The following is a 17,361-nucleotide window of genomic DNA, read 5'->3' as shown; positions in this document are numbered from 1 at the left end:
GCTGAGGTCAGAGGTGGGGGGGGTTAGAGGTCAGAGCAGCAGCATCAACATCCAATCAGACAACTGAGAACCACTGAGACCTGTGCTTAACTGACTAAGAGATGAATGTGTAACAGAGCCACCGTCCTCTGCTGAGCGGCCTGGTCCATGTGTGCTGTATCACCTGCCATCTTGGACAGGCCTCTCTTGCAATTCTTAATCTGTGTTTGATAAATACATCTCTCAATGCTCTTGGGCACATCATGAGTAATGCTCGCCCAGGCGACCCAGAGAAAAGTTGAATTTATTAATTGATTATTAATATTCTATGTGTTAGATCCACCAAACGTCAGTAAAGGGAGAGTAAAGAAGTGAGTGAACTGATCACTAATGAAGCGCTAGTCCCACCAGAGTAGAGAAGTGAGTGAAGTGATCACTAATGAAGCGCTGGTCCCACCAGAGTAGATAAGTGAGGTAAGTGATCACTAATGAAGCGCTAGTCCCACCAGAGCCTCCACGTTGCTCAGCTCCTTGATCTTGTTTCCGCTGAGGTTCAGGTAGGTGAGGTTGGGACATTTCTCTGACAGCGTCTCCAGGGCGCCGGAGATGTTGTTATCACTCAGCTCCAGCTGTGGGGAGGAAGAGGAGACAGCATTGATACTCTCAATCAATCAGTCAGTCAATCAGTCAATCAATCAGTCAGTCAGTCAGTCAGTCAGTCAGTCAGTCAGTCAGTCAGTCAGTCAGTCAGTCAGTCAGTCAATCAGTCAATCAGTCAGTCAGTCAGTCAGTCAGCCAATCAGTCAGTCAGTCAGTCAGTCAGTCTGTCTGTCACTCTATCTATCTATCTATCTATCTATCTATCTATCTATCTATCAGTGGTGGGGGCTAGAAGAGTGATGGCAGAACTAACCTTGTGTAGTTTGGGCAGTGAGGGCAGAACTAACCTTGTGTAGTTTGGGCAGTGAGGGCAGAACTAACCTTGTGTAGTTTGGGCAGCGAGGGCAGAACTAACCTTGTGTAGTTTGGGCAGCGAGGGCAGCTTGGCCAGAGAGGTGAGTCCCACATTGACCATGCTGAGGAACTCCAGCTCCTTGAAGTCGTCTGTCAGACCCTCCACCTCTCCGTCACTGGTGCGACAGTTGTCCACCACCATCTCTGCCACCTGGGATATGTCATATGTTTACATGTTGTACAAAACAGAACTTTTGTTCCATCAATCATTAGCCTATTATTATTATTATTATTGTTATTATTATTAGGCCCTATTATTATAATTATATTTCTCTGACGCCAACCCCCCCCCCTGCCTGCGGGATTATTCAAATTCGTATCAATCTTATCATTAACATCTATATTTGGGATCAATCACGCGCTGAAAACCTGAAATATATCTAAATTGATCAGGAATCATGTGTGAATAGTGTCAATTCTGATCTGTTCCAGTCGGCCGCGCACGGGTCCTTCTCTTCACTTCATTGATCCAGTCCATGTTATGAAGGCGGACGTGGCTGAGAGAGGAGTCTGTAGATACAGTAGTTTTCACCGGCGGGGTGTATTTACACTGACCTCCCACTGAGCAAAGACACGTCTAAAAGACGTCTTTTAGACGTCTTTTTTGTCTTTTCGGACGTCCAAAGACATCCAATTAGGAGCCAGAATGAATGTTTTTTTTTAACGTTCAGATATTGAACCCGTTCTGCACGTCCACAGACGTCTTAGAGGGGTCCAAGCCAGACGTGTGAATATTGAGGGGTCCAGCAGACGAACACACGGGGTTCAGGACAGACGGACGTTATTAAGACATGATCTGAACGTTGCGTGTTTGCTGGGCTGGTTGGAAAGCAGAATCACGTAGGCTAACTACGGACATCGTGTTTCAACAGTAAAAGAGCGCCTTGCCGAGGGCGAAGTGTGGGATGAATGAACCGCAGTCTCGTCAGCTCTGCCTGATCCCAGCCCGGTGGAGGGTGGGGGGGTTACAGTAATCTGGGAGGGAGGGGGAGGTCTGAGCTCCTCCGCCATCTGCTCCAGCCTCCCTACCCTCCACAAGACCGAGCAGCTAAGACCTCCACCTAGACAAGAAATATTGGTGCGTTCGTTTATAACTGGGAGGTGGCAAATTGCGACTTGCTACTAGGAATGATTAAATAAAACACCTCATGAACCTCGTCGCAAATTCGGATATGTTTCTCAGCCCCCAGTTGCTCGAATGCACTAGATATAACTAGGTAACTGTGATATAATGGTATATAGATATAACTAGGTAACTGTGATATAATGATATATAGATATAACTAGGTAACTGATATAATGGTATATAGATATAACTAGGTAACTGTGATATAATGGTATATAGATATAACTAGGTAACTGTGATATAATGGTATATAGATATAACTAGGTAACTGTGATATAATGGTATATAGATATAACTAGGTAACTGTGATATAATGGTATATAGATATAACTAGGTAACTGTGATATAATGGTATATAGCTTGAATGCACACAGGTCGGAGGTGGGTATTTTGCCACTTGCGACTTGCCACCTCCGACCACAAACGAACGCACCATATGCTTCACTTCTATGCAATGCGATATCCTACTACTGGGTTATCATTCGAGGGAAAACACTTGGTTGGTGATTGATTAGGCTTCCATAATCACTTCACCGTAGTAGCCTACCCGTGGTGGAGGCGAAAGACAACTTGCTTTCCGATGTGTGTGTGTGTGTGTGTGTGTGTGTGTGTGCGTGTGTGTGTGTGTGTGTGTGTGTGGGGGGGGGGGTGGTAGGCTATTTAAATGGGCGGATCAGCTGTGAGGAATTCTCTCTGAAAGTAGACCGTTTAAACACTTCGTTGTAAAATAACGATCAAATCGAAGACTCATTCGCATAATTTGGCCATTTGCTGGAGTCGCCCTCCGCCGTTCCGCTCGGCTCTAATAGAACAAAATGACTTCCACTCCCCGCCCGTCGGGAGGGAGACTCTACTGTAGACCAGAGTACAGAAGAGGGAGACTCTACTGTAGACCAGAGTACAGAAGAGGGAGACTCTACTGTAGACTAGAGTACAGAAGAGGGAGACTCTACTGTAGACTAGAGTACAGAAGCGGCAGCACCGACGCCACTGACCCCAGTGCTGCGCGTCGTGCTCCCGAGAGCGGTCGGTCGGTGTGCGTTTTTTGGCAAAGATAAAAGTTGCGCACATTTCGACAGACGCTCCACTATTAACTAATATAGGAAACTACTCAAGTCGACATGCTTTGTAAAACATTCCGTTTGAGGAGAGCTTCTCGGAGGCGTGGGTAGAGAAATAGGTCGGAGTTAAACCCGATGTAAAATGTCCGCTCGGGGGAAGAACGTTGTGCCGCTCGGTGAACCGGGATCGGTAAGCTCGCGCTCAAACCGCCTCATTACGCACGAGACGCTGTGTTTGGATTCCGGTTAATCGCTCGCTGCATTCAAGTGATAATGAAATTACAGTCACCAACTTTCAAAACAATGTAGGCTATCACGCCTCCATGGGTGATCAAAAGTTACACATAATGGTACACCGTGAATTGTGTTTGGGTAAACGGGCTACAAGTTCATAAAGCGGCGATAACGGGTTATTATTGCGATGTTATAGAGTTTTTTTGTTTTAATAAGTGTCTGATAACGATAAAGAAGAGAAATGTGATCTTTTAATTTGGGTCCGCACCGCCACCTTCAGTGTCCTGGAAGGGGCAGACAAGCAGGGAGCTGTCGTTAAGATGCTTTTACTCTCCATAAAGCGAACCAATGTCTAAGCTCGTTTCTGGGTGATTACATGTTTAATACTACCCAAGGCCTGTCTGCGAACTGTAGGACTAATCAGAGCAATTACGAATCAATAAAAAAACTAAACTTGGGAAGGTTTTTCGGACTCTCATCCTTTTCTGCCGTCCACGCGCGAGGCTCTCCGGCTTCCATCAGATCTGATATTAAAGGATAGAATAATGACGGGTAAATCTCTCACCTCTGCTGGTGTCCTGTTCCTCAGCTCTAAACTGATCCTCTTTTTCATCTCCATAATTTGATAGGTGTTAAATAAAAAATAAAAAAACACACTAGACAAACGTTAAACAATGTAAATCAAATGTGGAGAAACTCCGGAGCCTGCACCCGTCGCTCGGCTGTCTTGGCTAACCACAGTTTTCCAACTGATCCTCCATGATACTTCGCACCCAGCCCCCTCCGTCACACCCCGCCTCCCCGGGCTCCCTATTGGTCAGCTTCTCCCTACTTGATCTTGATGGGAAGATGGATGTGTCAATCTAACTGATCGCGCTGATCAACATAAGCCGTCTCTTACGACGGTCGCCATTGGCTTTCATTGTGCGCGCAGTAGAATTAGATGGGTGCAAACGGCAGTATCCGTCTTTAAAACACCTCTCCGCTCTCTTTGTCCCCATTGGCGCCTTTATTCGAGGAGATACGACTGTTCTGCCCCCTCCAGCCTCTAATTCCTCAACATTTCACAGGCACGGTCAGGAACTTGAGGTTTAAGGTCAAGAATACCGCCTACAGGCCGTTTATTTGGGATGGCTGGCCATACGTGCATCCAATCTCATTTACTATGGCATCGATGGCATTGAATGACCTCACCGTCGCTAAAGCCCCCCCCGACCGTCAGCCACCACCCGGAGTGAAGAAGGGCTCAGAGGCGGAGAGAGGAGAGAGGAGCTCAGAGGCGGAGAGAGGAGAGCGGAGAGAGGAGAGAGAGACCATCTGTGCAGACAGGGAAATGTGTTGTCGACCAACCGCTCAGATCAGCTCAGCTCTTATAGCGCCAGACACAGAGCAAAGTCCCCTGGTCTGTCCCCCCCCTCTCTTTCTCTCTCTCTCTCTCTCTCTCTCTCTCTCTCTCTCTCTCTCTCTCTCTCTCTCTCTCTCTTTCCTTCTCTCTCTCTCTCTCTCTCTCTCTTTCCTTCTCTCTCATACTCCCACTCAGTCTAACATCATATTCAGCTGTCAAAGCTGCGCTTGCAGTCTAACCCGAGCTCTCATTCATGGTGAGAGGACGAAGTCTAGCCTGGATCTGTCATGCATAATATTCAGATCTGTTAGAACCCAGTTCTGATATAACCCACTTTCAGAGCACGATTTGTTTCTTCAATAGTTAATATCACTGTAATTCAGATGGGTTTTATGTAGCCTATGCTAGTAGATTAAATACACTGTTAGAAAAGACAGAAACCTAGGATCAAATAGCCTTGAAATATTTTATACATTGAAATCAATTGAAAACGTGAGTGTGATATACACAAAGGTGGTTTGATTTAGATTTTTTTTGGCGGTAGGGGGGGGTCTGGTTTACTTAGTTCACATATCCTCGGGACATTCTCTTTTGGTGAGTCCAGCGTGAAACCACGGCTCATTTTGCTATGTAAACATTTGAGCAGTACCCCAAGGTGACCAGCAGGGGGCGACCTCAGAGCGGTGGAGGGAAGATCCTCTCCTGCCGGATCCTCTCAGCTGATTTGTTCGTGACACCAGGATGGAGGCTGTTATTCCCCCAGACCAGGAACCAGACCAGGAACCAGACCAGGAACCAGACCAGGAACCAGACCAGGAACCTACCCGCTCCCGCCCCTGTGGAGAAACAGCAGATACCATCTAAATGGCTGAAAACTCACTGATAACTATTCACACAAATGTCTGCATGGCAATAAAATGAATTATGATTCTAATCATCTCCAAGAATAGCCTACTTATCAGCCAGATTCACTGAACACTGGCCTTTTCACTGAATCAAAATGTTTTACACAGCAGCTGCCTGTTCCTACAATCATCTAGAAATGATGTCTCAGACAGGTGCACCTGAAGAAGGCCATTAGTGCCAAAATGGTGTGCCCTTGTTATTAAACTCACTGCGAGAGCTACTTACAGTGCGGACATCCTCTCTGTCCTAAGTATATCTATTTTTTGTCCAGCACCTGTTGCACTTTGTTTAATGTGTGTGCATTCCTCTGCTGCTACTCAGACAGGAAACAGGAAATGCTTTAGCAGAACGAGGAAGTGGAAGAGGCTGCCACATGTAGCCTAGTGAAGTTATCTAATGACTCATCATTTAGTCAGAGATGCACACAGGGTCGTCCCATCGCCCCTTCAATGCTCCTCTCCTCTGTCAGGGGCTCTGTGGTCAGCTGATCTGAGAGTTAGACCACACTAAAGACTAGGAGATCCTGTTTGCTGTGTGTAATGTTGCCGTTGTTACTGATGGTAGTTCTAGGCCCTAAGTCAGTCCATCAACATCAAACAGAAATGATCAAATGGGGTCAAAGTATATTTCTATATGTATGCCATATATGCATATTCAGTAGGCCTATATTTGTAGTGGTTATCATTTCCTAGTACCAGTTAAACACCAAGCATTAGACTCCCCACATTCTTGAGCAGCTGCCAGGCTGTGAGCCCTATGGGGCAGCAGCAGACCCAGAGGATAAACAGACTGCAGTACCCTCAGCGACCACAGGGTGGCAGGCAGCACAAGGACGAGGGCAGAACCAGATCAAACTGGATCTGTGTGATCTGTGTCTGCTAGCAAGCCTCCCAGCAAGCGCTGTAGGCTACTCAGCACATAGCAGTGTGTGTGTGTGTGTGTGTGTGTGGGGGGGGGGTAGGGGGTAGGGGTAGGGTGTGCCGACGCAGAGAGGCCACTAGAGGGAGCTGTGGCTCTGTCCATCTAGCTGACTCAAGCTCTGTGAATTCTCTCCCTACCCCCTAGTGCAGTATAGACATATTACCGAACGGGCCCAATTCTCCAAGTACCCCTGACTGCAGTATGCTTGTTTCCTCGTTACAGTTGTTCCTGCTTTAACACCTGAGTTTACCTCCAGGATCAATAAAGGTGTATCTTATAGACATCCTGATAAGCTGAATATGTGGTACTGTAACCAGCTCTAAAAGATCACAACTCAGTTGATTTCCATGACATATTTTATTCATGCTCTTCAAAAGAGGCACAGAGGACAATGTTCTTATCCATAAGAGCCACACGGAACATCTCATAGTGGCTCTTCAGTTTGAAGAACAAGAACGGTTCCTTCAGGAGCAATGTTTCCTCCGCATCCATGACATCATCCAACCTCAGCTTTTTGACGCTTGTGATACGTTCTTCCCTGTCCATCTGAATGACCCTTGGAAGGTCAACGTTTCCTTTGAAAGACTGGTGTTTGCACCACTGTGTCACCAAGGCCTCCTCTGTCAATTTCACTACTTTGTCATTGTTGATGTTTGCACGTTTGCAGTAGCGTAAAGAAAGCATAGATCACATTCATAAGTTAGCATCCCGTTCCTTAAAGCAAAGACCGCATTGAGACCACATTGCGCAACCTCACTATTTTCTGGTTGGGTCCCCAAGTGTGTTTCTCAACATGTATGGACCTGCTGGACCCCAAGTGTTCTTCTCATGTATGGACCTGCTGGTCCCCAAGTGTTCTTCTCATGTATGGACCTGCTGGACCTGCTGGACCTGAAAATGACTGCAAAACTGCAAACACACCATTCCTCACATCAATGCACTCACAGGCAAGAAATCTGTCCTTGGACTCTGTTTCAAAGTAAACTGTATGCTTTCTTTGTATGTGTTTTCACATTTTTCTTATTTCAGTCCAGCTTGCAGTGTGGGCAACTTGCTAGACTGGCTTGCCTAGAAAGAGACCAGGTGACGTAGGGGGATCTATAACTACTGGATGCTTGGGAGGGACCACTGGGTGTCTTCTAAGGGGCTCTGGGTGTTGTTCAGGGGCCTGGGCTTCTGGGTGTTGTTCAGGGGCCTGGGCTTCTGGGTGTTGTTCAAGGGCCTGGGCTTCTGGGTATTGTTCAGGGGCCTGGGCTTCTGGGTGTTGTTCAGGGGCCTGGGCTTCTGGGTGTTGTTCAGGGGCCTGGGCTTCTGGGTGTTGTTCAGGGGCCTGGGCTTCTGGGTGTTGTTCAGGGGCCTGGGCTTCTGGGTGTTGTTCAAGGGCCTGGGCTTCTGGGTATTGTTCAGGGGCCTGGGCTTCTGGGTGTTGTTCAGGGGCCTGGGCTTCTGGGTGTTGTTCAGGGGCCTCTGGGCTTCTGGGTGCTGTCTCTGGGCTTCTGGGTGTTGTTCAGGGGCCTCTGGGCTTCTGGGTGTTGTTCAAGGGCCTCTGGGCTTCTGGGTGTTGTTCAGGGGCCTGGGCTTCTGGGTGTTGTGTCTGGGCTTCTGGGTGTTGTGTCTGGGCCTCTGGGCCTCTGGGTGTTGTTCAAGGGCCTGGGCTTCTGGGTGTTGTGTCTGGGCCTCTGGGCTTCTGGGTGTTGTTCAGGGGCCTGGGCTTCTGGGTGTTGTCTCTGGGCTTCTGGGTGTTGTGTCTGGGCCTCTGGGTGTTGTTCAAGGGCCTGGGCTTCTGGGTGTTGTGTCTGGGCCTCTGGGTGTTGTTCAAGGGCCTGGGCTTCTGGGTGTTGTGTCTGGGCTTCTGTTTCCTCCTCATGCAGTTTAAGGTGTTTCATAAAATGTTGCCTATTAATAATAAAAAACTATTCTAACTGTGGCTGTGCAATAGCAACAATGGAAGTGTGTTTCTTCTCTGCAATTCAAGCCACACTTGATGGTAAACTCTGAAAGAGAGAACTAGTTAAGTAACATGTATCAGACTTCATTACAATTCAGGTACTGATCAGACACTCAGAGCACACAGTGTCAGATCAGAGTAAATGGCATGAATCCTAGTCTCAGAAATGACTGTGTAAATGGCCACATATACAGTAGAGTGCAAAGACAGCCATTGGATCCCTACTGTAGGCTGATTTAGTTGTTTGTTTTCAAATTCATGTACAAACTGCAGCAGATTAAAAACATTGCAGGCTAATGGGCAACAACTGCAGCTAATATATTTTAATAATGGGTAGATTTAGGTGTGCCAAGAGCCATGGGTTCATGTGCTTAATGTCTACCCCTGCTCTAAACAACATTCTATCTAAATAACATTCTCATTCGTGGTCAAGTCAACAGCATATGTCTAATTAACATACATAGCAAATGTGCACAGGTGACCCAACATACCACTGCATAGTATAACTAGAACCAATCAAAAAAGAGGCAACGTGATACAAGGAATGAGAAGTGCTAGGGAATGAAGTAGAGTCTGAAGTAGCGAGCTTTTAGATGAAATTGTTGTGGTCCCTGCCCAGGCCCCGCCTCACCCAGGGCCGGGGCGAACGAGCGCTGGGTCACTCCCGGGAACAAGCCCGAGACCGCGGCAGGTGCAGCCTGTTACCAATCAGGCTCACCTGCCGCAATCATCTCGGGCGGCTACAAGAAGCCAGCAGCCCCGCCGCTCAGTGCTTGGTTATACTGAGATCTTGGTAATTCTTTGCTAAGCTCCCAGCTGATTGTACGCCCCTTTGTTGTTTTCCTTGTTCTCGTTAACTCCTCGTGTCCCTCTCTCCGTTTTCCCCTCCAAGACCCCGTCTTCGTCCCGCGCCGCCCTCTGTGACTCGGCTCTCCCGGCTCCACTCCGCGCCTCCCTCCCGCTCCGCGATTCGCCCTGCCTACCGCCTCCGCGCCGGCGCCCGCGCCACCAACGCAGCTCCCGGACTTCCCCTCTCCACCGGCTTTTTTTCTCGCTCGCCTCGTGCCCCTCGGACCAGACCTCTCCCCCTGACGCTCCTCCACGGGGATCTCTCCGGCTCGCCAGTCCCCGCGGTAGCCTGATGCACGCACACAGACAACATCCCTCCACATAGCCATTTGCCCTCACGCATCCATACACTTAATTTCACATCCCATTCACACGCACACGCACGCACACATACATACCCCCCACCTTAAAGTGGCAGTCCGTCTGTGTTTTTGTGTTTACTTTTTCTCCCGGTGTGGTCACCGCAGTACCTTAGTTATCCCCCTTTTTTGTTCCTTTTGTTTATCATTTATTAAAACCGCATTCGGGCTATTATAGTTACTCTGGTGTCCGTCTGCTTCTCTGGGTCTGCTGCCCTGGTCAAGCTGGCGTTCGACCACCCCGCAGAGGGGGCAGACGCGGCCGGGCGGCTACACACCATCCAACAGGGGTCGCGGTCAGTGGCGGACTACACACTGGAGGTCCGCATGCTTGCCGCCGACAGCGGGTGGGATGACGTGGCGCTCCGGAGTGCTTACAGGCGGGGCCTCAGCGAGACCATTAAAGACATGATCATCCGAGACCGTCCCGCCACCTTCGCTGAGCTGGCCACCCTTGCCCTTCAGGTAGACGAGAGGCTGCGGGAGCGGCGTCTGGAGCGCGCCAACCGGCTGGGGCCACCCCACAAACCGCTCGCAAACCGGGTGCCCCCCAGGGATCCTGCCCATCCCTTCCGGGACCCCTCGCCCCCTTCTACGGCCTCTGGGGCCCGCCACCTGTCTCCTCCTGGGGCCGAAGAGGAGGCCATGCAGCTGGGCCGATCACGCCTGTCCCCGGAGGAAAGAGAACAGCGGATGCGTGACCGGCTCTGCCTCTACTGCGGTAAGGCGGGCCACGTCATCCGCGCCTGCCCCTCTCGGCCAAAAGCCCCGGCCCACTAGATGGGGGCATTCTAGTGAGCCTTACCACCCTGCCCCAATCCCGGAGGGAGCCTAACCAACTGTTCCCAGCCACTCTTTCATGGGGAAAAGAGTCGCTCTCTGCAGGGATTCTCCTGGACTCGGGCGCCGACGAGTGCCTAATCGACCGAACCCTGGCCCAGCAGGCAGGCATCCCGCTCGTCCCCCTTGATACCACCCTCTCGGCGCAGGCACTAGATGGTCGCTCTCTGGGTAAGATCACCCATTGCACCGCACCACTCACGTTAACCCTGTCTGGCAATCACGTAGAGACGGCACGGTTTATGGTACTTAACGCACCCACGGCTCCGTTGGTCCTGGGCAGACCTTGGTTAGACAGACACGACCCGCACATTTCATGGTCCTCTGGACGGATTTTGGGCTGGAGCGTGGCCTGTCATGCCAACTGCTTACGCTCCGCCCACTCTCTGTCCAGTGAGATCAAACGCGAACCCTCACCCCCTGACCTCACTGGTGTTCCACCCGCGTACCACGATTTGGCACCCGTTTTCAGTAAGGACAGTGCACTCTCACTCCCTCCTCACCGCCCTTATGATTGCGCCATAGACCTCCTTCCCGGGGCAACCTATCCCGTCGGCCGGTTGTACAACCTCTCCGTCCCGGAGAAGGAGGCTATGCGCAATTATATCACTGAGTCTTTGGCCTCAGGAGTCATAAGGCCGTCGTCCTCCCCGGTTGCCGGGGGCTTCTTTTTCGTCTCGAAGAAGGACGGCAGCCTGAGGCCTTGTATTGATTACCGCCAGCTTAATGACATCACCATAAAAAATAAGTATCCACTGCCACTCCTTAGTTCCATGTTTGAGCCACTCTCCCACGCCACGGTGTTCACCAAACTTGATCTACGCAATGCTTATCACTTGGTGCGTGTCCGTGAGGGGGATGAATGGAAGACTGCATTCAATACCCACCTGGGGCATTTTGAGTACCGGGTGATGCCCTTTGGCTTAACCAATGCCCCAGCTGTCTTCCAGGCTCTGGTAAACGATGTACTCCGGGACATGCTTAACATCATGGTCGTCGTTTACCTGGACGATATCCTGGTCTTCTCCAGGACGGAGCAGGAACACATTCAACACGTCCGCCTGGTCCTCAACCGACTACTGGAGAATAGGCTCTTCGTCAAGGCGGAGAAGTGCGTCTTCCACTCCGCCTCCGTGGAGTTCCTGGGCCACATCGTGGAGAGCGGGCAGGTGCGGGCCGATCCCAAGAAGGTGAGCACGGTGGTGGAGTGGGCACGCCCAGTCGACCGGACTCAACTCAGGCGTTTCCTCGGGTTTGCCAACTTCTACCGCAGGTTTATCCGAGGATTCAGCCGAGTTGCTGTGCCCCTCTCCGCGCTCACCTCAACCCTCAGCCCCTTCCTCTGGACCCCGGAGGCGGAGAGGGCATTCTCAGCCCTTAAGGGCCTGTTCGCGACAGCTCCGGTACTCATCCTCCCCGACCCCTCTCGACACTTCATTGTTGAGGTGGACGCCTCGGATTTGGGTATCGGGGCCGTCCTGTCCCAGCGGTCGGAAGAGGACCAGTGTCTCCACCCAGTGGCATTCTTCTCCCGACGCTTTTCGCCTGCGGAAAGGAACTATGACGTGGGGAACAGGGAGCTCCTTGCCGTTCATGCCGCCTTGGAAGCATAGAGGCACTGGCTGGAGGGGGCCAAGCTACCCTTTGTGGTCTGGACCGACCACAAAAACCTCCTGTACATACGAACGGCTAAGAGGCTCAGCCCTAGGCAAGCGCGCTGGGCCCTTTTCTTCAGCCGGTTTGACTTTACCCTCACCTACCGCCCGGGCTCCAAGAACATCAAGGCCGATGCCCTTTCCCGACTCTTCCCCGAGAGTGCCCCCAGCACCACAGAACGCCCTGATGCCATCCTCCCCCCGGCCCGGGTGGTGGGTGTGGTCACTTGGGGAGTCGAATCGGTGGTCCGGGCTGCCCAGCGCGCCCAGCCCGACCCAGGCGGTGGGCCCCGGCATCGCCTCTTCGTCCCGTCCGCCGTCCGGAGCAACGTCCTGGAGTGGGGCCATGCCAGTCGGTTGGCCTGTCACCCTGGGGCCCATCGGACGGCGGAGTTCATCCGACGGCGGTTCTGGTGGCCCACCTTGGGAGCCGACACCCGGGAATACGTGGCCGCTTGTGACATCTGCTCCCGTAGCAAGGCCTCCCACCGCCCTCCAGCCGGCCTCCTCCGCCCCTTGCCCATCCCCGGTCGACCATGGTCACATATCGCCCTGGACTTTGTGACTGGCCTTCCGACATCCCAAGGCAACAACACCATCCTGACCGTGGTCGACCGGTTCTCCAAGGCGGTCCACTTCATCGCTCTCCCGGGACTCCCGTCCGCGGCTGAAACGGCAGACCTCCTCACCACCCATGTGGTCCGGTTGCATGGCATCCCCCAGGATGTCGTCTCGGACCGGGGACCCCAGTTCACCTCTAAGGTATGGCGGGCTTTCTGTCGGGGAATAGGGGCCACAGTTAGCCTCTCGTCGGGATACCACCCCCAGACCAACGGGCAGGCGGAACGGGCCAACCAGGCCTTGGAAACGACCCTCCGCTGCATAACGACAAGCAACCCCGCCTCCTGGAGTCGTTACCTGCCCTGGGCTGAATATTCCCTCAACGCCATGGTGAGTTCGGCTACTGGTTTGTCCCCGTTTGAGTGTTCCCTGGGCTACCAGCCACCCCTCTTCCCCTCTCAAGAACAGGAAGTTGCGGTGCCGTCCACCAGGGCTCACCTCCATCGGTGCCGGCGTATCTGGAAGAATGCCCGTGCCGCCATGCTGCGAGCCAGAGACCGTGCCCAGCGTAGCGCCAATCGGCGGAGGGTGCCGGCCCCTGCCTACCACCTGGGGCAGAGAGTGTGGTTGCTGGCCAGGAACCTCCCCGTCCCTGGCGTCTCCCGGAAACTGGCTCCTCGGTATGTCGGGCCCTACACTGTGGAGAGGATCATCAACCCCTCGGCTCTCCGGCTGCGTCTCCCAGCCTCCCTCAGGGTCCACCCAGTTTTCCACGTTTCCCAGGTCAAACCAGTAGCTGACTCAGCCCTGTCTCCGCCTGCCCCTGTGCCGCCACCGCCCCGGGTCCTCGAGGGTGGCGACCTGGTCTGGGAGGTCAACCAGATCCTCTCGGTCCGCCGCCGGGGACGGGGGTTCCAGTACCTGGTGGACTGGGTGGGGTATGGGCCGGAGGACCGCAGCTGGGTCCCCCGCTCCTATCTGGCCGACCCTGGCCTGCTGCGGGAGTTCTACCGGGTCCATCCTGATGCCATCGGTCGGTCGCCCGGTGTCTCCCGTAGGGAGGGGGGTCCTGTTGTGGTCCCAGCCCAGGCCCCGCCTCACCCAGGGCCGGGGCGAACGAGCGCTGGGTCACTCCCGGGAACAAGCCCGAGACCGCGGCAGGTGCAGCCTGTTACCAATCAGGCTCACCTGCCGCAATCATCTCAGGCGGCTACAAGAAGCCAGCAGCCCCGCCGCTCAGTGCTTGGTTATACTGAGATCTTGGTAATTCTTTGCTAAGCTCCCAGCTGATTGTACGCCCCTTTGTTGTTTTCCTTGTTCTCGTTAACTCCTCGTGTCCCTCTCTCCGTTTTCCCCTCCAAGACCCCGTCTTCGTCCCGCGCCGCCCTCTGTGACTCGGCTCTCCCGGCTCCCCTCCGCGCCTCCCTCCCGCTCCGCGATTCGCCCTGCCTACCGCCTCCGCGCCGGCGCCCGCGCCACCAACGCAGCTCCCGGACTTCCCCTCTCCACCGGCTTTTTTTCTCGCTCGCCTCGTGCCCCTCGGACCAGACCTCTCCCCCTGACGCTCCTCCACGGGGATCTCTCCGGCTCGCCAGTCCCCGCGGTAGCCTGACGCACGCACACAGACAACATCCCTCCACATAGCCATTTGCCCTCACGCATCCATACACTTAATTTCACATCCCATTCACACGCACACGCACGCACACATACATACCCCCCACCTTAAAGTGGCAGTCCGTCTGTGTTTTTGTGTTTACTTTTTCTCCCGGTGTGGTCACCGCAGTACCTTAGTTATCCCCCTTTTTTGTTCCTTTTGTTTATCATTTATTAAAACCGCATTCGGGCTATTATAGTTACTCTGGTGTCCGTCTGCTTCTCTGGGTCTGCTGCCCTGGTCCGGTTCTCTGTTCAGGGGTGCCCCCCCCTTCCCGGGGGCATAACAGAAATACACTGAACTTTGACTGTGTAGAATAGGGCAATTCAAAATACATGATGAATAAATGATATTCATTAAATATAGTACCTCTGTGCTTCACTGAAGAATGACCTTCCATGTGGTGTTTAATCAGATACTGGGCACCATTATAAGTGCAGAATGGACATTTGGCTTCACTGGTGCTGCCGGGTTCTATTTGGGGACTCTCACCGCCCTCGATTAACACAATGTGTCTCTACATCCGAGAAAACAAGCATAGACATAAAAGGCACCATAATTAGTACAGCATAAAATAAGCAACATTAATATATTTGATTATTGTAACATTATTGCGTGTGTAGACTCAACAGCATGAAAGACGCACATTTTGCCATAAGGCTTATTTACAAACAGAAATTTGAGAATAAATCGCTCAAACAACTGTACATGTAGACCTTTCTGCTTAAATAGGCTAATTTGTCAAATAAGGATTCCATCGTAAACATGAGCTCATTGCTAGCTCTAATGCAATCGCTTCTTAGTTAGCTCACATGCAAAACGGTGCAAACGAGTGCACTGCACTCTAACATGACTATTCCATACACATTATGCATAATAACAGTCTCACTTACTTCCATTGTTTAACTTGAAGTTGTACTTTTTGCTAACACTTCTTGTCCTTGCTTAAAGCTTGTGTTGGGTTCAGCTGCTGGGTAAACTACCCTTGACGGCTGTGGGGTTAACTACCCTTGACTGCAAGGGCTCGCTCGATCAGGTATGACTCCGCCCACTGACCCGGAGCCTCCGCTCATCGCCCCTGTCTGCATACTGCAGTCAGGGGCTCCTCAACGGGCCTACTGGGCCCAGGGGCCCAAGAGCTCATTGGACCCTTTCTTGTCGCATAGTCAAAGGACCTAGTCATTCATTCATTCATACATTTATTGTGATTTTTCTAAAATTATAATTGTATGCCGTCTCATTGGGCAAATTCAAAAAGGCGATAAATGAAATTGGGGGGGGCCCTTTACGTGTCTGTGCCCAGGGGCCCATCATTTCATAATCCGTCTATGAGTATGTAGCTAATTACTGTAGGCTAATGAATCTTTTCTATTCATACATAGCATACATTAATTCCTGAATTCAGACACTCAGTCTAGTATCGCTCCAGCACAGGTGAGCGTGTCTTCTGGTAACTCTATAGTTGAGAACATAATGTAGCACAGAAGCTAACTCTATAGTTGAGAACATAATGTAGCACAGAAGCTAACTCTATAGTTGAGAACATAATGTAGCACAGAAGCTAACTCTATAGTTGAGAACATAATGTAGCACAGAAGACGGACTGTCAGGGTTAGTAGGTTGTTTGTACGGATTGGACGCTATCAACTGACTGAGGGGCGAATTCACTAAAGGATTGCGCAGCTTTTTCTGACGCAAAACCTGTGGTCGAAAATAAACTTTGCTGTTCACAAAGCACTCGCAAAGGGTGAAATACGGTGTTAACTGTGTTGGCTTCGTCATAGCATTTCTCTACGCTGGTATTAGCCTATTAGCTGGTATTTAAATTAAGTAATATGTACGGTGGCCGACGCGTGCAAATCACAACGGCAAATCCGGAACACAACGGCAAGTTCAAAAAACACAACCGCAAAGTTCAAACACAACAACAAAGTTAAAAAACACAACAGCAAGTCAGAAAACACAACTGCAAGTCAGAAAACACAAATGCAATACAGAATACACAACAGCAAGAGAGAAAACACAATCGCAAATTGGAAACCATGATTGCAACTCCCAAAAACACAACGACAATAACCAGAAATCCCATTAGAAATGTGTCAACCGGAAAGGGATTTACTACTTGTTGAATCTGATTGGGCAGCTATAGTGTCAATAACAGTGGGACATGTGCGGGAAGCGAATACTCAAATTAATTTGAAATGATACGTTTAATGACTGGGTTTAAGAATGGAACTATTTTTCTCCCACATGCAGGAGCCTATCTTGCCTCCTGCTAGTCTGTTATCTTGCCTCCTGCCAGGCTGTTGTTATAAATAAGAAGTTCTTAACTACTTGCCTGGATAAATAAAGGTTATTGATTGCTGATGAGCTATTTCCACTCGGCACACAGCTCTTCTGCCAACTGGAGGATGAAGTCACGTCTGGGGAGGCTCTGTAGACTATGTGTCTCTCCACCAGTCCCCAGCGAGTCCAAGCTCCCCCAATGAATAATACTTATTTATAATAGCCTACATAGCGTGAAACTGTGCATATAATAGGCTGTAGCCAGCGCGAAACTGCGCATTCCCTATAGCCGTTCATTGAACGGCTGGTGGCCGATATAGGTATAAATAAATAAATAAAAACATACACAATATTTTGTTATTTGAATGATCTTGAAAATATTTAACAATAAGGGGTGCAACAGAACTAGCCTGGTATGACCATCCCCATCTAGCGAGCTCACTGCTTCGCTCCGCAATATCAGTCCGGCCTTCGCCCATGGAGGTATAATATAAACTGGAGACGGCATTGAAAATAGCTGCCTATTCATTTCAATGAAAGTTGCTCACCGGCGCATGAAGCCATTTGACGTAGTGGCCAAAGCCCGGTATTGCAAGTCACGTGACGCCATGCGGCCCAAG

At 51.1% G+C, this 17,361-nt stretch overlaps 1 protein-coding gene across 1 annotated transcript in view; it reads right to left on the bottom strand.

Moving 5' to 3' along the window:
- anp32e (acidic (leucine-rich) nuclear phosphoprotein 32 family, member E) overlaps positions 1-4,842 on the bottom strand; it is an 8,251-nt gene extending 3,409 nt beyond the window's left edge. Inside the window, exons 1-4 of the mRNA XM_084459348.1 lie at positions 3,980-4,842; positions 995-1,144; positions 486-608; position 1 (exon numbers count right to left, since the gene is read on the bottom strand). The exon at position 1 is cut by the window's left edge and continues 162 nt beyond it. Of these exons, the coding sequence (XP_084315474.1) occupies position 1; positions 486-608; positions 995-1,144; positions 3,980-4,033 (328 nt within the window). The 5' untranslated portion in view covers positions 4,034-4,842. The remainder of the gene's footprint in view (positions 2-485; positions 609-994; positions 1,145-3,979) is intronic.
- Positions 4,843-17,361: the final 12,519 nt, after the last annotated feature.

This window comes from Borostomias antarcticus (assembly GCF_949987555.1).
Source record: "Borostomias antarcticus genome assembly, chromosome: 27".
Lineage (NCBI taxonomy): Eukaryota > Metazoa > Chordata > Actinopteri > Stomiiformes > Stomiidae > Borostomias > Borostomias antarcticus.
The sequence above is the reverse complement of the archived record's forward strand: the minus strand, read 5'-3'. Positions and strand labels throughout refer to the sequence as shown.